This window comes from Onychostoma macrolepis, chromosome 23 (assembly GCF_012432095.1).
Source record: "Onychostoma macrolepis isolate SWU-2019 chromosome 23, ASM1243209v1, whole genome shotgun sequence".
Taxonomy (NCBI): domain Eukaryota; kingdom Metazoa; phylum Chordata; class Actinopteri; order Cypriniformes; family Cyprinidae; genus Onychostoma; species Onychostoma macrolepis.
The window spans coordinates 17,204,797-17,228,100 of NC_081177.1; the positions used below are offsets into that span (position 1 = coordinate 17,204,797).

At 35.4% G+C, this 23,304-nt stretch overlaps 1 protein-coding gene across 2 annotated transcripts in view; it reads left to right on the forward strand.

Annotated features, from left to right (window-relative positions):
- The window catches only part of megf6a (multiple EGF-like-domains 6a), a 65,508-nt gene that overhangs the window by 23,324 nt on the left and 18,880 nt on the right, over positions 1-23,304 (forward strand). Inside the window, exons 1-6 of one of the 2 annotated variants that reach the window (XM_058763011.1) lie at positions 6,187-6,442; positions 12,428-12,550; positions 17,904-18,029; positions 21,146-21,268; positions 21,699-21,821; positions 22,900-23,037. In XM_058763011.1, the coding sequence (XP_058618994.1) occupies positions 6,283-6,442; positions 12,428-12,550; positions 17,904-18,029; positions 21,146-21,268; positions 21,699-21,821; positions 22,900-23,037 (793 nt within the window). In that variant the 5' untranslated portion in view covers positions 6,187-6,282. Of the gene's footprint in view, positions 1-6,186; positions 6,443-12,427; positions 12,551-17,903; positions 18,030-21,145; positions 21,269-21,698; positions 21,822-22,899; positions 23,038-23,304 lie in introns of those variants that run through there. The other variant, XM_058763010.1, reaches the window with a different exon arrangement.

Genomic DNA, 23,304 nt, shown 5'->3' on the forward strand with positions numbered 1-23,304 from the left:
TATTTATGTGATTCTATTAATAAAATAAAACAGAAAGTCTTTTTGAGGCCGATCCTGCAACTAAATTGTGTCCAGCTTTCTCTGGAGTAAGAATGCTTACTTTGTTCATACAGTAAAATTTTATGGCCTTTCATTCTCAAAAGCACTTGGGGGAAAAAGAAATGGCATAGTAGCTTTTCCGCACCAGCTTTCCAATTTTGCTTATTGGAAAGGCTGCATTCCCACAGTACCACAACCACTTTACATTTTCCACTGCTAGACACTTAACACCTCTCGATCTCTATTTTATACACATGAACCAGTGGGAAAGAGTTTGCTTTAACACTAACCAAACACTCAGAGAGAATGGAAAGACCTGTCATATGTATGTCATTATTTTGTTTAATTATCATTTTAATTTAAAAAAACGAATGGAAATGTCACACCAATCAGGTGTCTGTTGGATACGCCCAAGAATTCCTAATAAGCATGCAAGAGTTCAGACGGACACTCCCTGCTCCATTAGATCTGCTTTAAAGTGTTTAGGTGTGGCCTGTGGACTCTGGATAGTGTCCTAAACCTGAAGTGTCTCTCATTAGATAGGACAGGCTTGTCTTTGTAATGACACTCAGTGAACTACTGTACGTGGACATCAAAAGGTGCTTTGACTGCTGACACTTCATTGGAGGGGCCAAAGTAAACTTCCTCTTTAAGTACTGGGTAAGGCATGTAGCCATTGGGAGTACTCATTAATTTATCTGTCTTTGTCCAGACCTTCATACCATGCAACCACTATTTAGGTCAGTAACTGAAAACACAAGTAGTACATGGGTTCGGAGTAAATAGTTTTGTTTAAACTGAGCCTATTAGTGGTGTCGGTTAAAATTCTTGCATATGCATTCTTCTTCCAGACAAACGTTTGGTGAGTTACTCCTTCAGCACTGTTTTATGACATATGGATATTAATGAGATCTCAAATCATGTGGCTTATTGAGAAGGCATGACTTTTCTAATTTACCTGACTTATGATGATTGCACTTACTAGCCTCTGTTAAAATAGGATCTGTCCAAAACATTCCAGCCAACACATAGCAATGCCACACAGTAACCAAAGCACCCCAAGCATATCAAGGTAAAATCTTAGAAACTTGGGAGTGAGTTCTTTTGGCAGTTTACCCTTTGTAAACATCCTGGCAGTAAGGTTTGCGTCAGCATAATGTTTCAACAGTATACTATCATGTTCTTCATAAGCTGAAAGGTGTCACAAAAAATGACACCTGACTGCCACATGAATCATTGCATTATGATTAATATATTGTTTTGTCTCCACACCCTTCATTTAAGTGAAATGAATGAGACTACATAGTCAAATTTTGGATCACATTTTCCTCCATAGTAGGAGTTATTTTCTTCCCACGAAGTGTGCTGGATAAAGAAATGTTATCAAAACTGTTTTCATAAAGACATTCCACAGTGAATGCATACTACCGAGGCTGCAGTTCATTTGTCTAAATGGTTTATTGTATGTATACAGTACGGCACATGTTCATTCACATCTGCATGGGTGATGGATCAGTCCAAAGCTACCATCGGCCAATAATATAAACTTTGAGCCATCTACAAGTCCATCAATAAGATTTGCTTTTGAGATAAAGAGGGAGGTTTGGACTATATTATAAATCAAGATAGCGCACGGTTTGCATTAGGTTTTGGCTAAAAATGTAGGTCTTTCCTTCTCCTCATTAATCAAAGGAAATACTAGTGAGCTCAACTGGCAGTGCATTATATTGACAACTATATTAGATACATGGAGAAGCATGACTCTATTTATCTGCTTTAGTCCATTTCGCGAAGCCACTTTACCACTCAGCAACCAACATACTTAGCAAACCACATTTTTCCATCTCACGCTAATGGTTGCAGGGCATAATATCTCCTAAGAAGTTCCTCTCAAAGAACTGCAGCTCATAAAGATGAGCTGAAAATCCCGCAACCTGAGATGGGTTTTATTGCATATGTGAAGTTTGCTGTGAGATCAGTCCTGCTGGCGAGAGGACGGTGTCATAAATGTAAGGAACATTTCTTCCTCTGTAATCTCCCCAGAGGTCACAGATCCATGGAAAAGACGGAAGAGCTTCTGGGATACTTCCAACGCTAAGGCTTGCATTGTGAGCACTGGATTTAACACAATTGCTGTCTAAAGTGATGGCACTGAAAGCCAATGGCATGAACTTTTCCTTTGATATCCATCTCCACCTGTTTCAGGTCAAATATCCCATAGCGGATAGAAGGACTTAGCAAAGACTTTTTCATAATATACGTTAGTAATCATTGTAATGTGTGTGTATGTGTGTGTGTGTGAATTCAGTTATTTATTTATTATTTTTTGTTTCATCCAATATCCCTGTGACCCTTCATCGGACAAGCATTTTGGAGAAAATTGATGTTTTTTTTTTTGCTATACTTTGCTTTGTTTTGTGTTTTGTTCTGTTTTGTTGTTTTGATTAGTTTGGAATCAAACAATAATTAACAGACCCTCCTTGTTGAAGTCTCCGTTTTGCAAGAGACTTTGACTTTAAAACTATAGGGCAAGACTTTCCGTATCTATATGAACTATAGCTGTGTATTTTTTGTGGATCCGCGACAAGTTACCTGGCACATCACTAAAGCTAAATGGCAATGGTCTAAATATTTAGCTGAGCTGAAACTGGCAGTTTGCTTGACATTCAATCCAAATACAGCAGCTTTGATGGATTATGTAAAAACAGCTCTCTCTTAACTCCCTTAACTGCTTACCTTTAACATCTGAGACACCATATGATTTATGGTCAATCACTGGAGGGATAATTGGAACAGCTTCAGGGCTCCAAGATATATGGTCTATTTAACTTAATTCATGACTTAATGAAGATAATTAAAAATTCAATGTCCTGTAAAATGGAAAGCTTTTTTCTTGAAATTTAAGTTGAAAATCACCAAGTGTATTTGTCCGTTTAATGCTTCCCAGTCCTGACACCTGTGCCAGGCAGATGGCAAGAAGATTCAGTTCAAGAAGATTGATATCTCATACTGTAGTTTATTGTGGCAGAATGGATTTCTGAAGAAACTTCAGAGTTACGCTGTACTCCTATAAAACCGATTAAGAAAAGTCCTGTTCTTCATGTGGATATTTAACCAGAATCAATCGCAACTGCTGTGACCGTTCAAATATTTCTGCAGGTTTGAGGCAGTGCGCTGTATCTTCTCTGTGAGTTTATACTGGACCATGATCCTGTGTGTCTCAAGACACATGTGGACACTCTGAGATCAGATCTATGTTGGAGAACTGATTGTTTTTGTACTCTGTCTCCCCAACAGAGCCTTTATCCTTGTGAAGCTGACTATAATTTAATGGGACTGATTTTATGCTCAGTTTAGTTTGATGTATTTGTTAGGATCAATGATTTTGGTTCCAGCAAACCAAATAGAAAATGAGCAGGTGCTTTTCATTTGTCATTCATATGCAAGACTGAAGCAAGCATATCTTCAGCATAAAATTATGTGAATAATGGATTTTCAAATGTTTTGCTGTTCTTGCTGGAAATATAAGCAAGTTCAATGGCAATGGCCTATGTTTTCTATTTGTTTTCTTTGTCAGTGTTTCCCAACAATTTTTATCTTTCTTACCTACTTCCACAGCCTCAACAATAAGGCTCTTCTATACTCTTCAGTGACACCAAATCAGAAATGTGTCAGTCTGGATAAAACGGACTCATAAAACAGAACATTCTGCTGTAAAAGTGCATAAAGCTTTATTTCACACATTATTTAAATTCTGAAACAGGGCTGAAAAATGAGAAGAATCACAATTAGATTTTGTTAATAATATCTATTAAAGTAGTAGCAGCTTAAAAATGATTCATTTGATGTCTTTTCTTAGTAAATATTTATATATGCAATTTAATTTGATTTCATAATCTGCATATGATGTCATTTGTCAAATTTGTCATTTATGATGCAAATAGTTTTATTACAGTTTTATTTTTAATTAGCATAATACAATTTAATAAAATTATTTACATTACATAAATAATAAATGCAATTTAAAAAGAAAACAAATGAAAATATAAAATCAGTTATTTAAAAAAAAAGAAAGGTTCCATTTTTTTCTTCTAAAAAAACAGCTCTAGTTTTATATTTCAGCTACTTTAAGTCGTAACCCACTGGACCCCGCTTAAGTAGGTTTAATGCGTATCATTTGTTGGAAATTACTGTTTGTATGGCATACATTCAGGTTTTTCTCAGAATAAATAGCTGCAGAATGTGTAATGGTCTGTTTTATCATTGTATTCTGTGTATCTGTGAATTCTGTAATTTAGGGAAGCCTCAGTGTGTCCTTATTAATGTAATTTAATCAAATGGTTTAAGATGAGCCTTAACCCACACCTGGCAGCAGTTTAGACTGCCGCACTGCCACAAAGGCATTCACACAGAGAATACGACGTGTAGTGACCTTCCTTTCATCTGACTCACAAAACTCACATGAAAAGAGACACTTGAATTGTGTCCAGCTGCACCTTTTAAACTCCCCTCAACCTTCATATCCTCTGGAAAAACTGATACTACGTTGGTTGCATGCTTTCCCTCTTATTTTTAATTACTTATTTCCTTGTCCTTGTCACTTTGGATAGATTTCTGTCTTGTTCAAGATGCAAGATATCTAATACTGTGAGCACATATGCCATGTTTGGACTGGTCAGGCTTTTATTCCATGACTTATTTGTAAGTCTGTACCATGTTTTGTTTAAGTGCAGCGTTTTAGCTTTTCTTTGGTTCCCCTTTACCCTCCTGTAAAATAGTTTTCCATGTTTTCTCTCAAGGTCCACTGCAATGGACCAACAACTTGTCAAAACTAGGGTTATTTGTGACTCATTTGTATTGCTGTTCAACTTCTGAGCTGTAGAATAAAAGTTGAATTGATGTAAAGATTATTAATAACCAAGGCTCTATAAATCACTGAGCTTATGACAGGAATGGCTATATGAGAATTCAAGACCGGGGCTCTTTCATCTTTTTAATAAAACGATCTCATGACAGCTGTAAAGGCGGTTTTGTAATCGTGAAAGCCCATATTTGACAGGTTATTAAAAAGTTCAGCTTCCTGTTCTTATTTCCTCACTAATAAAAGTTCAATTGTAAATGGCGCTCAACCTTTGTATACTATTGCCAATCATTGTTGGGTAAGATGCTCTAAAAAAGTAATTAATTACTAGCTACTAATGACATCTTCAACAGAGTAATTAGATTACTGTTACTAATTACCAAGAAATATTGCATTACTTATTACTAATACTTTCTAAATCCCATATCGACCTCAACCAGTTGAACAATACAAACTATTTCTTTTATTTCAAATAAATAATATAAAATTGCATAAATTATTCTTGAACTGAGTATATTTAAAGGGTGAAGGTTACATTAGAAACATACATTTTAACATTAGATGTTACATTTTGATGTTAAAGCCAATGGAAACGCTTTAGTATAGGGACCAATTCTCACTATTAATTGCTTATTAGCATGCCTATTATTAACATATTGGCTGTTTATTAGTATTTATAAAGCGCATATTCTGCATACCTAAAATGAACAACTACTTTATTAATAAGCAGCAAATTAGGAGTTTATTGAGGCAAAAGTCATAGTTAATGGTTTGTTAAAGCGAGAATTGGACCTTAAAACCAATCCACTCTTGTTTTATATAAAATTGTTCTATAGTCTATACAGTATTAAAAGCAATTACATCAAAAGTAACTGCGCAGTCAAATTACAGAAAAAATAATTAAGGTACAGTAAAAATTATTTAGTAATGCTAAGATTAAAAGAAATACTCAATATAGTAAAAGCAAAAGTGTCCAGAATGTGAGCCCAATTGTGAAAATCTCCACTGTTCACTGTTTTGTTTTGATTGAACATTTGAAACAACATTTGGTAAACTTCTCAGCATCAATACCTAAGAGAGGAGAAGGGAGGAGCAGAGACAGACAGGAGGGTGGGACTGCGGAGGCCTGCCCTGGACACAGGCGATGGAGACATAACAGGAGAGACAGAGCCGCGAGAAACTACATGCCTGTCAATGCCGAGAGAGAGAGAGTGAAATTACTTGAATCACACAGCTTTGTTAAATAGCTTCTCAAGCCCACAGCAGCAGTTGTTCTCTCCTGTTGCATAATGGACATGCTGAGAGTCTGTTTATCCTGTTTTGTTTGCATGATCTTATTTCTTTCTGTTTGAGTGAGGTCTGTAACACATTGCGCTTGGACAATGCTGTCCAACTGGCTGAGGTTAGTGCTCATATTCACTTTCTGGACTCAGCTGGTCCCATGTTTGGGTGCTGGAAATACACGTTACCGCTACTATCACAGGAACTGCTACACCTGCTTCAATGGATATCAGGGATACAACACAGGACACCTGGGGGCAGGTGAGTGTTACTGGATTCACTGTGAATCGATTCAGTTGATTCAGTGAACTGATTCCCCTCGGTTAAGGGAATAACCTTTATTGTTATTTAGCATTAAATTTGAGGTTTTTGCTATTTTATTTTGTGGTTTTCATTATGTTTTTACTCTTGAGAGCCGGAATGTGGTGGAACGCATTAGTTTAATGACTGTGTGAATTCAGAGAAATTCTGGGACAGAATTCAGTCGTGCTGTATGATTTGGTAACGTCTTGGCTGTGACTAAAGAAGCTTCTTTCAGCACTCATAATTCACCGTGAAGGACTGGAGACGATAATGCCTTCACTCTGCTGTGAACAGATGTCAGATGTGTAACAAAACAAATAATAAGCTGGTACATTAGTGTTTGCCAAATACTATAAGAACGACTAATGTTTTGTTTTCAGTTTTAGGAACCTGCAGCTAATTAAAACTGTGTAATTTAGACTACTTAGTCTTTTCAAGTAATATTTCACTTGCAATTTTTAAGTGACAAAGAGTTTAGGCTGTGTTGAAAAGACTTGGATTTATGGATTTGCTCTAAATTGAGGGATTGACAGTGTTAGGCAGACTGTCAGAATGTAACCAATCACTGGAACACCTTGAGTTTGCTTTACCAGAGTAAACTAACTTTAGCTCAGCATTTGTCATCCTAGAATTCATTACAGTGATAAAGTAAGAAAATTGCATTTTCTTCCATGCCTGTTATTCATTTGGTGAAAACAGGATCTGTTTTGCATATAAAGAATTATTTATAAGTTTTTGGGATCAATGAGTTTTAAAATACCCTCAGGGTTATATCTTCTGCAGCACCTATGAAGATGACACACGCTAAGATCAAATCTTTCAGGTAGACAAGAATGTTCCGGCATATACAGTTTCTTCAACTTCCATTCTTTCGTTCTCTGCCAAATTGGTGCTTTACAGAATCTCTACAGACAAATTGATTTCTGTTAACTGTGGGCAAAATGATTGTTGAGTTTTCAGCAGATCATTCTAATATGACGTTTTTTTGTCGAAACTGTAATACTTTTTTTCAGGATTTTTAAAATAATTTCTTTAAAGTTAGAAAGAACAACATTTATTTGAAATACAAATCATTTGTATATCATTTGTCAATTTAATGCATTCTTACTGAATAAAACTTTCCAACTGTAGTCTATATTGCAAATGATTGCAGTTGGAATTAGTGGTCGCTTTGACTTAATCTGGGTCTTGTATCTTTTAAGGTTTGAGGTTCCAAGGTTTCCTTAATGACCTTAAACGGAGAGCCGGTCTTGAATGAACGTGCTCCAGGGTAATGCTCTCTTACACGGAATGCAAGATTAAGGAGAAACGTGTTTTGGATTAAAGGGAGGCTGCTTGGCATAATCAGTCTGCAGTCAGAGATGTCCATTATTTTTCATCCCTAAGAATTCCTCTGATCCTCTTTATTTATGAATATTGGACTAACATTTTGCCTTCTGATTTGCTATTTGATGTGCCTTCTTTACTCCAACAATGTGGGAGACAGACTTAGATTCTGGCACCACGGAACTATGCATTTTTACGCTGCGCTTACCTGGCAAACCAAATGTGACAGTCCTCACACAAGCCTGTAATGTTTGTAATACAGGTAGTAATGCAAGATTAAAGCGTGGCTTGCATCTATGATATCAAGCCAGGTCTTTGCTAAACTTCAAAGCAAAGGTCTGTGATCTCAACTCAGGGTTATCGTGATAAGAAGCAGTTGTTTTTCTAACCTGTAGACCTGAGGAGTTCACATGTGTCGTTGATTTTACCTTCTGATTCAGTTGCAGTGTCCTAGCTGTACCTCACATAACTGCAGGACTTTGAGGGCCAAACAACATAACATTTGTTATTTTAGTTGAAATGTGGGTTTCACTATTACGCACAGTGGGATCCAGAAGTCTGAGACCACATTGAAGTTCTGAGATTTTAGCCTGGAAATAAACTTAGTTTTAAGGTTTGAAAAAGAAATTTCAGGTTCTGTACTTTGTCTAAGCAAATTTGTGACATTGATCATGTCAGTGACTGTACATGTGGTTAAATGTTCTTGAAGCTCAAGATGCTCTTGTGGAAGAACTTGTGGAGTTCAAGCAGCTTGAGTGCTGCTGACATTAAAGCAAATTAGATATATTAAATAAGATAGCACATAATTAAACTCAATTTTCAATGTTTTCCTGCATTCTGTGATGAATTGCAGGGGTCTGTAGAGAGCTCATGGGCTGCTGCTGGGTCCACATCTGGGCTCTCATATTCAATTGCTGCATTGCTGCATGTCTCATTTAAAATCTCTCTGTTTATTTACACTCTGCTGCTGTGAATGGACCACAGTTCCTCCTCTGTCTGAGCTCAGTTTTGCAGTTGTGTACAGCACTCTTGTAATTAAGGTTCCTTCAGGCTTTCCTGGACAGGTGGTCTTGATTACCTTCACGGTATCTTATCATCTTATCTTTATTCATAAAACTTAAAGGAAGACACATAGTTGAACAATCAAAGTTCTTCTTACACACTTTCCTGTCTTCCATTGGTTTGGCAAGCTGATAGTCCCGCCCCCAATCTCACGCCATTGGCTGAGCCAGTGTTGCTGTGTCAGGCTGGTCGAGATACTCACACCACAGAGCCACAGTTTGCAAAAATAATTGAACAAATGTCTTACTTATAATTGTTTTTGCATATTAAAGAGGTATTTCACCACTGGCAAGATGGGCTTTCAATAAATCTATCTATGCAGAAAAAAAATATTTTTATTTAAACTTATATAACTATAGGAAAGGCTGTGGTAAAAAAAAAGAAAAAAGGCGTGTTACTTGCCGTTTCTTTGTAATTATTTGTGAAATTAACTTGTATTTTTGAGTGAAAATTGTTTCACTGCCAATTTTTTTTTTTTTTTTTCAGCGTACACACTTAATATTTAATGTAAAAAGTCTGCCTATTAACATCTTTATATTCATGGTGCTATTTTCTCCTCTGTTTATATGTCACATCAAGCATGTGTCCCTTGTGTCAGATAATTACTTGTTTGTTCTAAATCAAATATGGATTTCATCTGGTTCTTGGCTGTGTGTTATTACATTCCATTTGCAGTTGTTTGTCTGGCAACAAAACAGAAATGATCCATCTTTAGTAACAGTTATTTAAACTACATATTGAAATATTGAAAAATAGGCCTTTAACTGCTGTATTAACTGTCATCCAAATCTAAACCGGGTTTGTTGTTATATGTCATTGTGGTTTAAATAACTAACAGATAATATATAGCCAGCTGGTCTGCTCACCCTGAAGGGGTTTAATTTGGGATAATGACCAGCTGACTGGACAATATCCCACTTATTTCATGGCTTCTTGCCAAATAAATAAATGTGTGGACATAACATACTGATTTGAGATTTAAATTTGTAGATTAGCTTTAAGCTTTTGCTAATAACAACAGTCCATAACAAAGAAGAAAATAATCTGCCTAGCAACAAGCCACAACATTACAATATTGATTTACTATTATAATAACAATAAATCTGCAATCTAAGATACTTTTTGGACTAGCATGTTTAGCTGTAATGTAACATGCCTTTCTCTATTTTAAGTGCATGGAGCTGAATTAATCTTCACTAAATCATATTAATCATAGTGGACCTTTTAGTCTTCTCTGCTCCAGGGCTGTTATTGCACTTAATCAAAGCACTTTCATTAAACAGAACTGCTCAGGGTCAGACAGTCTGTCTAAATGCCTGATTTAAAGTTTTAAGGTTCAGTCTTAATGAGTAAAACCACTGCAGTCAAGTGGACCATCACTTCCATCTTTCTGGCTAGTGGTATGGTTGCTTGAGATTATCATTAAAGGCATGAATTATAAAAGCTAACTAAGTTTTTTATACACATATGATGATCTGAAGATGAATGGTACGTGCTTATATGAACTTAAATCACCTTCACACACATTAATTCTTCACAGGAATGTATTTTATAACAGTAGGAGTCCTGGTGGAGTTCAAACTGGAATATATCATTTATAAATGAGTCTGATTTGTTTAAATTTATCGCCAAAATATAAGCAGTTATGTAGACACCTCATTATAGTTTGCAGTAACTCATACTTTGAATTATCCTCTCCTTGAATTCTACTGTTTTTGCCATGCATCCAACAGCTAAAAGTCTCTCTGGCTCTACAGTAACTTTATTTTAATGTATTGGTATCATTTGTCCTGAAAATATTTCTTGCTTACAGAATATTGGCCATTTCTGCGTATGCTCTAAGGAGGTTGAAAAAGTTTGCTTTCTTTAAAATACTATTTAGTCCTCCATTAATTTGTCCAAAAGGTTTATAAGCCAATTCATTTATAGATAAAGAGGATTAAAACAAGTACTACAGAAAATTTTCTTAAGGCTCTTTCACTGTATCTCTTGGAAAGATATATAAAACTATAGGACAAGCAGCACTGTGAAGGGTAGTTAAATAAAAGAAAAAATGAAAATAATGTCATTATTTACACTCAAACCCCTAATGCGCTTAGATTTTCAGTTGTTTTTGAAGTTTCTTTATAATAAATCCATTTTAATTGTAAATGTGTAATATATGTGTAAACAGTTCATTTTTATTAATTCAACTAATATTAAATTATAAGCACCCTTAATATTTTATTTAGATTAATGCCGCTTGTAGATATTGAAACAAATGGCAAGCTGACATCTACTCCCTGAATCAGTTCCTTGTGTACAATATGTTAGTAAGTTCATTCTGATATTACAGATCCATATAATAAAGTTGCAGCCCACAGAACAGAGCTCATAACTCACTCACTGACACAGTCTGCTGGCATTACAGTCTCTCACCAGCAGGGCTTACACAGACCTGCTACAGATCTCTGATTTCTCTTAGATCATCACTCCACTTGTACTAGTCTTATCCAAAATCTCCCCTCTGCATCTTTTACTTAAATAGGCTACTCAGTGGAATCCACTGGGTCAAGTATGTTGAGTGAAATGCGAGTAATGAAGGTAGACTGTATTGAGTCAAACATACTTGCTTTTCCTTTCAAAATGTCAGATCTATTCAAACTCACTTTAATATTATGCTGCTGCCATATTTTATGGCAGTGTTTTGACCTTTTAAATGCACCATACATATAGTTCACAAAAATGAATCCTGCGTTTCAGCTTGTCAACATTGAGCCTTACCTGATCGCGTTCCGCTTCGGGAAAAGCTCTGTTCCTGTAATTAAATTAAGCATAGGCAATACTACTTTAAAGGTCAGGGTGACTGTAAGACACATGGCCTGAATCAGACGGGACAAAGAGCTTATTCACCTGAAGATCTTTATCATTTAGCAGATTGCACATTTCCACATTTTCATAAGTGCACTTAAAGTAATAACTTTTTGAATTGCCTACAAGCAGTTTTAAAGGGATAGTTCACTCAAAAAAAATGACCCAAAAGTTCTCATCATGTATTACTTTTGTCTGCGAAACACAAAAGAAGATGAAAAAATGTTTTAGTGTTTTGTTTTAGTGTTTTTTGTTGTTGTTGTTGTTGTTGTTTTGTTTTTTTTAAGAAAAATCTAAAAAGATTGGATTAGAATGGATTATTTATGATCTATGTTTTATTATCTACCTAAATTTATGGATTAAAACTTCATAAAATGTATGAAAAATTACAAAATATTGGTTCAGTTTCATCAAAGGACAAAAATTATGGATTAAAAGCAAGTTTGCTTTTGATTCAGTGTATCAGCGGTATCTGAGCTGCCAGCTGTTGATTTTGGAGATTAGAGAGACTTCAGTAAAAACAAAACAGAACAGCATCTGACACAGCAAAATAAATGGTTTTGCATATTTCTTGGAGTGGATAAATTCATTTATGAAGTTAGAATGACATGCTTTGTTTTCTTAGGTGAATGCTTTGAAAACTTGTGCAAGAGTCAAATCACATTCTAACTTGTGGGCCTCATGTGTCTACTTTTTCCTCCTCAGACATTGATGAGTGCCAGGTTCACAACGGGGGCTGCCAGCATAGGTGTGTGAACACCAGAGGCTCGTTCTACTGCGAGTGCAACCCAGGGTTTCGTCTGCACGTTGATGGCCGCACCTGCATAGGTGAGTCGTTCGGGGGTCGAGAGAGGTCAGTGACAGAGAGCTGACAGACTGGCCTGCATCCAAAGGTTTAGAGACTGTAATCATCACGGCCTAAGAAAAATTTGCTTAGAACGGGTTTTTCTTCAAAGCTAGCAGGGGTCCCCACCTTGAGCTCTGTGTATAAGGGGGAATCAAAGGGCCTCTTGTTTGCTTAATAGTGGAATGTTTGCTACTGTTCTGTACTGTTCGGGTCTTGTCATGGTGAGTTTGTGATGGACCTTTGAGATAGACCAGATCAGGACCCAACTGTTCTCTTGCCAGGCCTGCTATCAAACCATCACATCCATCTATTCAAATGTGACTATGGTGTAGAAGGTGTCAGGTGAAACCCAACAATTTAGTTTTCAAAGGAAAAACCCTGTGGGAATAAACAGTTCTTGCGTATCAATTTAGCTAATGTTGTTTGGATAGGGGTTTTGTGTTTCAAATATGTGGCAATAATAAGAATGGATTTTGTGTAGTACCAGTCCAGAGCTCAGGAATTTCTTTATAGAAACACTGAAAACATTAAACCAACTTTCCAGTCAAATACCTTCTTCAAAGCCAATGCCATGCCACACAATCATCTTCCAGCTGGAATGCCACATGTCAACCGAATAAGACTTTCATTTGGACATGACTTGGAAATGTTATAGCTTTTTTCCCTTGTAATATGGTTATAATCTTGTGGTTTTCTGTGTGCGCTCGTGGGGTGAAATGTTTCATTGGGACTCTTGGCTCTGAGATTTGTCAGTTTACTTCCAAACTTCCCATACTTCCCGTAAAATACATGAAATTCTATCAGATTACTGAGTAAATCATTAAAGGAATGTGAAATGGCATCAGATTATTCAATACCATCCGTGATATGCTGTTCATTACCATAGAATACTTTCAACAAACAAAAAACAAAACAGACAGTGGAAGTCTATGGGACTGCTGCAGTGTTATTTTTTTAGTATTTTGTTAAAATATGTACTCTTATACTGTAGTATTTATTTATATTTCGAATTAGCTTTAATTTTATATTTTAAGTTTTCATTTTAACTTCAGTTTAAATTTGAGCGATTTTGTTATTTTAGATTTTAAATAATGTAATTTATTTTTATATTAGTTTTAGTAATCTTAGTATTTAAAATTAGTTGGAATACTTCTAAGTTTTTTGAAGTTTAAGTTTATTGTCTAATATTTATATTTGATTTGATCTCAGCTTTATTTCAATTTAGTTTTAACAATAACAACACTGAAATGCTGTTGTATTTACTAAAAATAAATAAATTCTGTCATAATCAATTGCATGTCACATATTCTGATGATTGAGCACAACTTGTATTGAACTTTCTTTTCAGTTTCCAAGGCAGTTTGACATGGAAAAAAAGCAAATGACATTTATATTCCAGATGCATTCTGGGATCTGTTCACTTTGCTGAGAGTCTGATGCAGTAGCAGCATTGCCGTTCATTCTGTTTTAGCTGAATCAGCAGCTAAATCTTTTACCTTCCCAAGAGACCTGAAGAGTCCAGGGCTGTGAGCTCCAGTCAGGCTTCAGGCTCGTTTATCAGTTTTTTCCGCTATCAAACCGAATCTTCTATACAACCACAATCTGAACCAATGCTGAGTGGGATGGAACACACTACTAGAATAAACCAGAAACAGATGCCGCTAATTAATCAGTGAGGGTTTTATCCAGGATCATTTGGTTTTGGTTAACGGTAATTTGAGAAGTTAGTAATCTTGCTGATACTTCATGCCAGAAGCTTATTAAGTTGTGAGTTATGAACGACAGATAAAACCTTAATTATTTTTAATTCACCCAAGGATTTTCTGCCAAAAGAAATATTATCATTATCCTTTATTAGACACACTCTCATAATGTAAAGATTTTTTATTTTTTCAACTGCTTTCCCATTACACTGCTCCAAAAGCGTATCCTGTTTCAATAAATTATCACATTTATTTCAAAAGAGTGACAGTTGTCTGATTATATGGGATTTATAGAACATTTTTAAATATGTTTTGGATGGTGTGCAAATATTATATGGAAGGATTTTTGAGGACAGACAGCTCAATCCTCCACGTTCAGGATGACTGATATGCCTATTCATATCATATATATTCATATATATGCCTATGCCTGTTCATTGGGGACATTTGGCAGCACTTGTCTTTAATGGCTTTGGTTTGGAGTTATTATTCTCCTTGTGATGGTGAGATATTTTAATAGTGATCATATATATACTGTAAGTGAGATTGTGACTGTCATTTTTTTGTTTTGTGTCAGTTAGGGACATTGTTATCGGAAATATATTATTACAAAATGATAGAGTGGTGTGGAATTTATAAATAAAAATTCAAATGAATTTTCAGCAGTGTTGATATGTATAGACTTTGTGATCAGAATATCTTTCCATCTAAAAGTAATACTGTTCAAAGCTTTGAGATCAAGATATACAGAACTTTTAAGACTTTTTAGCTTTAAGTTTTGTGTGTGTTCAGATGGGAAATAGTTCATATTCTACAACTAACACAATAAAACAAAATTTCACTTCAAATCTTACTTCATGAAAAATGTCCTTACTAAATTAATAATATATACTACCATTCAAAAGTTAGGTGTCTTTTCTTGATAATATGTATTCAGAAAAAATGCATTGCATTGATCAGAAAGACATTTATATTGTTACACAAGTTTGCCATTTCAAATAAATCTTTTTTTATTCATCAAAAATATATAAATGTCTAATATTTATATTGGAAAAATATTAACAGAAAGCAGCACAACTGTTTTCAACATTGATAATGAGAAATGTTTCTTAAGCATAAAGAATCATTTCTTTTGAGGATCATGTGACACTGAAGTCTGAAAAAAATATATATTTGTAATCATTTTTATAATATATAATAATTTTTTACATTTAAGTTATTTTAAATACAATTTTAAATTATAATAATATTTCTTAATATTGTTTTACTGTTTTTTTAACAAATAACGCAGCCTTGGTGAGCATAAGTGACTTTCAACAACCTTAAAAAAATCGAAGTACCTAAGCAACGTAAGTACAAACCTAAGTAATTTAGAAAACAATGCAAACAAGCAGTTCTTCTCTTGGATATAGTGCCTCAGATAAAACTCTTTTAAAGATTTGATGCAAAATTTGGTAAATATTAGTGATTATTTGGATATTAGTGATTATTTGGTAAATAATAGTGATTATTTGATCCTCAAAAGCACTTATTGTATTATCGGCAGCACAACAGCATACTTACAGAGAGAGCCTCAGTGAAGACTGCCACTTTTGAGTGCAGTATACATCAGATGGCCGGTGAATGGAGACTACATTAACTATACTATGTGTTTATCTGGAGCTCAGCTGGAACCTTTGTCTGACCCTGTTTGATGAAAGAGGTGAGTGAACATTCACAGGAAAAGGGTGGAGAAGACAGACTGAAAGGTCGCTGACAATAGGTCATCATCCGCCTACCCGCTGCATCATTAGAAACAAGATAATGAAAGAGCAAATGCAGCAGTCTTTAGTCTTAAATCTTACACACCTCAGGATTTACTCCAAAGGCATCTTTGCTAGTCATTCAAGATCTAAGATCACGCATTACAGGTTCCTGGTCATTCAGAGTGTATTCAATGTCGGTTATCAACCACAAACATTCACGCTTATCACCACACCAGATGGCTTTTAAATAGCGCAGAACAAAGCTATTTAGTGGTATTTTACTGAATATTATGATTGGTTTCCATCCTGAGATGACTATCCTTTTTGAAAAACAGAAGAATGGCAACATCGCCAAACATCACAATCCAAACACTTGAGTACAATGAAAGACCGTTTGTTTTTCCATCAAAGCTTCATATCAGTCATCTGAGAAAAAATGGTCTGTTTGCAGTGAACTGTTTTCACTAAATGATTCAGCTTCTGAAAATAATTGCATGGTACTATTTTGGATGATTAGGGAAGAATTCTTTTGACAGGACTGTTCAATGATTGTTCCACATTCTCTTCTATTACTGGAGAAAATATTTATTTAAAGAGTGGATATTGAAAACTACTAATAAAATACACTAATTTTAATTTTTTTAAATTATTAATGCAAAATGTTTAAAAAAAAGAAAGATCAGTGTCCAGGAATGGTGTTGGTGTCAGTGGACAGGCTTCAGATGTGTAACAAATCTGTGAACTGACCCACACCGGACTGTAAACTGGAAGTCTTCTTGCAATTTGAACTTTTCTGCAAGAAAAAGAAAATCCAGATGTGCTACGCTGACAGAGTCCAATATAAACAGAATTACTGATATAATTAAAGCCAAAGGTGCTACCACAAAGTATTATATAAAGTGAGTGCACTCTTATGCAAACAAAGTACTGACAGTTTTTAATTATTTTCCTCCAAGAATAATACATTTGTTTTTCAGTTTAATGTCTTACGCTGCAAGGTCTTATTAAAGTGTAAAAAAACCTGACATGATTTGTTTGAATTTTAATGCATAGAATTCCATTCATTATAAATGTATATATATATATAAATGTGTGTGTGGGTCTTGTTTTTCTGTCCTGGTGGTGACTTAGACCTGAATACACACCAACTCATGGGCACTTGTGTCACCGTGGAGACCTAAATTGAGGTCCCATGGGTAAACGAGCTTATAAATCATACAGAATGAGTTTTTTTGAGATTGTAAAAATGCAGAAAGTTTCCTGTGAGGGGTAGGTTTAGGTGTAGGGCATGTACAGTTAGTACAGTAGAAAAACCATTATGCCTATGGAGAGTCCCCACAAGGATATTAAAACAGACATGTGGTGTGTGTGCATGTGTAAATGTATCATACGCTGCGCCGTTCAAAAATTTGAGAGCAGTAAGTTTTTAAATTGTTTATTTTTAAAGATATCTCTTATGCTAATAAAGGTTGCATTCAATTGATCAAGCATACATAAAAAAACAATAATACTGCTGAAGCTGAATATTCATCAGCCATGACGCCAGACTTCAGTGTCACATGATCCTTCAGAAAACATTTTAATATACTGATTTATTATAAGTGTTGGAAGCAGTTTTTAATATTTTTTGGAGCCTGTAATACTTTTTTTTAAAGGATTCTTTTATAAAAGGTAAAAAACAGCAGCATTTATTCAAAATAGAGATTTTTTTGTAACAGTACACTACCGTTTGGTAGGTTTGGGGTCAGGGTTTTTTTTTTCTTTTTGAAAGAAATGAATACTTTTATTCAGCAAGGACTTATATTGTGTATAAACACACATGTATTTTTTTCAACAGTGAATGGCTCTTAACTGTCCTTTCTTGTATTCCTTATACCTCCCCTCAGCTGTCCTATCCTGTGCAGTGAATAATGGAGGCTGTGAGCATGAATGTGTCCAACTTTCTCCAGTTCACTTCCAGTGCCGCTGCAGACGTGGGTACCAGGTCACAGCTGATGGAAAGCGCTGCAGACGTGAGTCTTTCTCTTCATTGATCTAAATTAGAAATCTACGGCTTGTCTTAATTGTGCTCAGTTTCGTTGAGTTTGCAAGAAATGTAAAAAAGTCTACCAAAATTAACATCAAATGATGCTTTGTTTGCCGTTTCAAAATAGCAAGCCTCCATGTTCAACTTGCTGTAACAGTTAATATTGTTGTTTTACTTAGCTTCATGTTTTGTACAGTAATATTGATAGTTTAGTACAGTACTTTACAGTACAGTAATTAGAAGTCATATATCATTCAGTATGTTTTGGATCCTAGTGCTAACCAGTCTGGACCGGTATAGAAGTTGATGATGGTTAAAGCTGGTCGTTTCAGCAGGGTGTAGAAGCAGTTATTTTTGTTGCTTATTTAAACTCTTTACCTTCTGAAAGTTTTGTTATGTTCATGATGTCGTCCATAAAATGTCCCTGCAGTGCATATCACATGCTGTTAGTCAAAGAGCATGCTGACGAGAGGATGAAAGTAGGAAAAGCTTTGGTCTAAGGCTATGTCATAAAGTCAGTATGTAGCTCTTGGAAGTATGGATGGAAGGGTTCTTGGCAGAAAGGTGGAAGCTAAAGAAAGTGATCAACATCTCTAAAACCCAGATGTGCTGTTTTCTCAGAGATACCCTTGACCCTTGACTTGGATACTTTGACTTGGTATCTTAAATCACAAATGACAACCTTTAGACTGAACTTGTATACTTTCAAAACATGGTACAGCTCAAAAGCAGTAACTAACCGTATTAACAGGGTCAAGGATTCCAGTAACTATGAACTTGAAAACAGACCTCAGTGCAGTGTGAGTCACTTGAACAGCAATATCTGAAACCACTGTGCATTTTGGCCTGCTTGAAATAGGCATTTTCACAGAGAAACACTTATATTATTCAGACTACAGCATCATCATCTTGGCAAACACTGTGTCAATTCCAGTGTGTCTGCCAAAATTCACTTTCACTGTACACAGCCCCACAGATCCAATGTCTTGACACTCACCAGAGCCAATTGTTCCCCTATGAAGTGTTACCACTGAGAGTTAGGTGAAGACAAGGGGAAAGAACAAGAGACAGAGAGAATGTGTGTCTTGTGTAACTTGTATCTCTTTGACACTGACAAAAAACATTCTAGCATCTGTGAGTGTTCATGAGAGACCAGTGCAGTTCAGCAAATGGATAACATTACCATTAAACTATTTTCATACTGTTGTGATCAAAGTACAGATGAGTCCTGGGACAAAAGTCTCTGTGCTAGTTTAATATTTGTGACCCTGGACCACAAAATGATTTATACATCATCTGAAAGCTGAATAAATAAGCTTTCCATTGATGTATGGTTTGTTAGGATCGGACAATATTTGGCCGAGATACAACTATTTGAAAATCTGGAATCTGAGGGTGCAAAAAAAACAAAATATTGAGAAAATCGCCTTTAAAGTTGTCCAAATGAAGTTCTTAGCAATGCATATTACTAATCAGAAATGAAGTTTTGATATATTTATGGTAAGAAATGTATAAAATATCTTAATGGAACATGATCTTTACTTAATATCCTAATGATTTTTGGCATAAAAGAAAAATCGATAATTTTGATCCATACAATGTATTTTTGGCTATTGCTACAAATATACTCAGCGACTTAAGACTGGTTTTGTGGTCCAGGGTCACATTTAGACAATTCTTAAAAACACTACTATGGCTGTGAAATGCTACAGCGATGGTAATACCATAGTACATTGATTTGTAGCATAGGGATGATAAATAGTTGTACAATTTAACTGCTAATTTTTATTTTTCTGGTTATTTACCTATAGTGAATCGGAAGTCTTGCACATTTGCAGGAAATAGATTCCTTCTGTGTTAAAAAATAATGTATATGAGTACTGATATTCAGACAAACATGATTGTGATTATACAGCCAAACGTTAATATTGAGTAACTTAGATTCAAAACTGTTGGTTAATTTTTAGATGCATTTTGCCAGGTCTCTTTTTTTGATCCACCAGTAAAAAGAGTTCAAAATACAGAATTTAAAAGAATTTATACACATCTCTGAGCAAGACACAGTAATGGCGTTGCTAAGTGAATTTGTGATTTTGAATAAATCACTTAAGTGAATGATTCAATGACTCTTAAAGACAGTAGCTGTGTCCAAAATCACATACAGTCCGAGTATACTATATCTGATGAAGAGCTTACTTTTCAAACTGTAAAAAAGTATGTACTATATAGTTTAAAATTAATTCCTGATGTAGTACGTACATTAGTCATGTTGTTATTGTCACATGACCTTCAGCATCCGTTGCTTACTTCATAAGATGTTAATCAGATTTTCAACATTTTTGAATCATACTACTCTTTTCGCATACTGTTTTTCACCTACTATAGGCATATTTGGACAGTGGGAGCCATTTGTTCCATTCCTTAATATATCGGTGTGGAATGAATTGGCTGAGGTAATGAATCAGTGATTCACTCATATAAACAGACACTTGTTGCCACCTACTGGCATAATATGTAATATGCAGAAAGAATCACTGTAAAATCCCCACCACTGGAATTCACAAATACAGTGAAACAGTGCAAAGTATATCAACAATAAATATCATATTCACAGTATTTATGTGGTACTCCAAGGAAGTACTTCTAAAAGACATGCAATTACCAGGGTACTTTTAGTACTTAGTTAATGTGTATTTTTCTTTGGTTTTAAATAGATATGACCCAGATTTGCTCACCCAAATCTATAAAAACATGTTGAAAAGTAAGTTTATGGCTGGTATAAACCTGACATTATTTGTTGCTCTCCAAATGCAGTATATGACGCCATACATGACGTTTCTTTTCTTATTTATTCTGGATAAAATCTGTCCTCCAAGGGGTATCAAAACTGCATTGTATATGTATGATGTGTTTTATGTCATAATGTGACTGAGGCAAAAAAATCAGGCCAGGGAAGTATTGGAATTCAGATAGAGAAAGACTGCAGAAATTATGTATGTGTATTACATGGATTGTGTTGACAAGATAATGAGAGTTTGTGTGCGTGAGGGAGACAGTCATGAAATGACATATAAAATCTGACTTAAACAGCATGTGTTTCAGTGAGGAACCCATGTGCGGAGAGGAACGGCGGCTGTGTGCACTTATGTCGAAGTGATGGCGGTCATGCTGTGTGCAGCTGTCACCAAGGCTTCGCGCTGGGCCCGGACCAGAAGAGCTGTGAAGGTAAAAGCTTCTGACAGCAGCGGTGAAGGGCTTTTCCACTGTGCAAGGGTTCAGTTACACTGTCATGGAAAGTATTAAATGGTCTCTCATCTGCTGGATCCTCTTTTTCCAAAGTTTTAAAAAACGTTTCTTTCCCATGGTGTGAGAACAGTGGAAGCACTGTATTTGATTAGACGGCTGAAGGCTGTAGAACATGGTTCATCTTCTCAGTGAGACAGTGAGCAGAGATTTCCACTCTGGAGTCCATAATGGAATCTGTTAGCGCTTGAGAGGTTGCACTCATTGATTTTCATTTAAAATTTCAGAAATTTCTGTTTGTCTGAAAAAAAGTGACTCAACAAATCCAGAGTGGGATTCTCGTCTAATTAGATCTCTGTATAAATAGAAAAAGGCGACATGTCATCAGTGACTTGTAATTGGTATGTTTCAGATGTCGATGAGTGTGAAACTGAATTGGCGGCGTGTGCTCACAGTTGCCGGAACACTCCAGGCTCGTTCTCATGCATCTGCAATCCAGGATACGAGCTGGGCTCTGATGGCAGGAAATGCTACCGTGAGTTACCGTAAACTTAATTACGGTTCAGAGAAGCACAGAAACATACCACAGTGGTCCCAAAAAGTAGAGATCGGTGGGTCAAGTGTGAAATATTGATACTTTAAATCATGATATTGTATTAAGAGAATTCATCATTTTAGTGGATGAGCAAGTGATAACGGATTTAACTTCACCACCATTAAAAAGTATAGGGTTAGCAGGTTTAGTGTTTTTGAAAGAAATCTTTACCAATGCTGCATTTAGTTGATCATAAATACAATAAAAACAAAATATTTTGAAATAATAATGCAGTTCAAAATTACTGTTTTCTATTTGAGTATATTTTAAAATGATTTATTCCTGTGCAGGAATTTTCAGCAGTCATTAATCCAGTCTTCAGTGTTCAGTGTTAAAAATCATTCTAATATGCGAACATGGCGTTCAAATATCTTTGTAAATATCAGTATTTTTGTGCAAACAGTGTTTATTTAAGGATTCTTAAAGAGGAATTCAAAAGAACAGCATTCATTTGAAATGTGAATATTGTAATATTATCGATGTCGTTAATGTCACTTTGATCAATTTAATGCGTCCTGGCTGAATAAAAGCATTAGTTTCTTTAAAATCTTACTAACCCCAAACCTTTGAATGGTAGTTTATATTATTTGTTTAGCAAAAAAATAGTCAATGAGTGATAAAAATTAACTGTAAAACTAACCGTAAATAATGTTAGGATAGAAACTATTTCTTATCTGAACATGTACAAAACTTCTGAATGACGAGCTTAGAAGTTAAAATTCATCATATTCTGTAATTTTGTTTAGTTTACTTTAGTTTATCGTTGAGGAGAAAACCTTGAACCTATAACAATACTTTTAGTATTGGTATCAATATCAGCAATTTTGGCCGTGCACTTGATTTTGGATATGGTCCATTAACATTTGACAACCAGAATGTGTCCAACAAAACCTAACAAATTTTGAAGAAAATGACACACAGTTAGCGTTTTTGTTATCTAATACAATCACATTCATGCTACTGTATGTTCATAATAATTTGTTAACACTTGTTCCTTTCTATCATTGACTCTCTGTAGGTATTGAAATAGAGATTGTTAATAGTTGTGACTCAGATAACGGTGGCTGTTCACACCACTGTCAGCACGGCACACTTGGACCCGTCTGCAGCTGTAACCAGGGTTATCAGCTCGCGGAGGACCTCAAAACCTGTTTGGGTGAGTGTGCAGGTGTAAAGACAGATACATAAATAAGTTTTACAGAATAACTCCAATGAAATCCAACTCTTGGATTCAGCGTGCATCCAGCTGCACTGATAAACCTTTAAAATCATCATTCCTCAAACAATATTAATGACCATTTCCTGCAAAAGCAAATGTCAGCCAGCTGGATCTCAGCAATAGTCTTGTGTTTTTCTGGCTGTGCCCTGAAGGTTCTCTCCAAATACTGACCCCTCTTTATAACTGGAAATGTGCTTATATAAA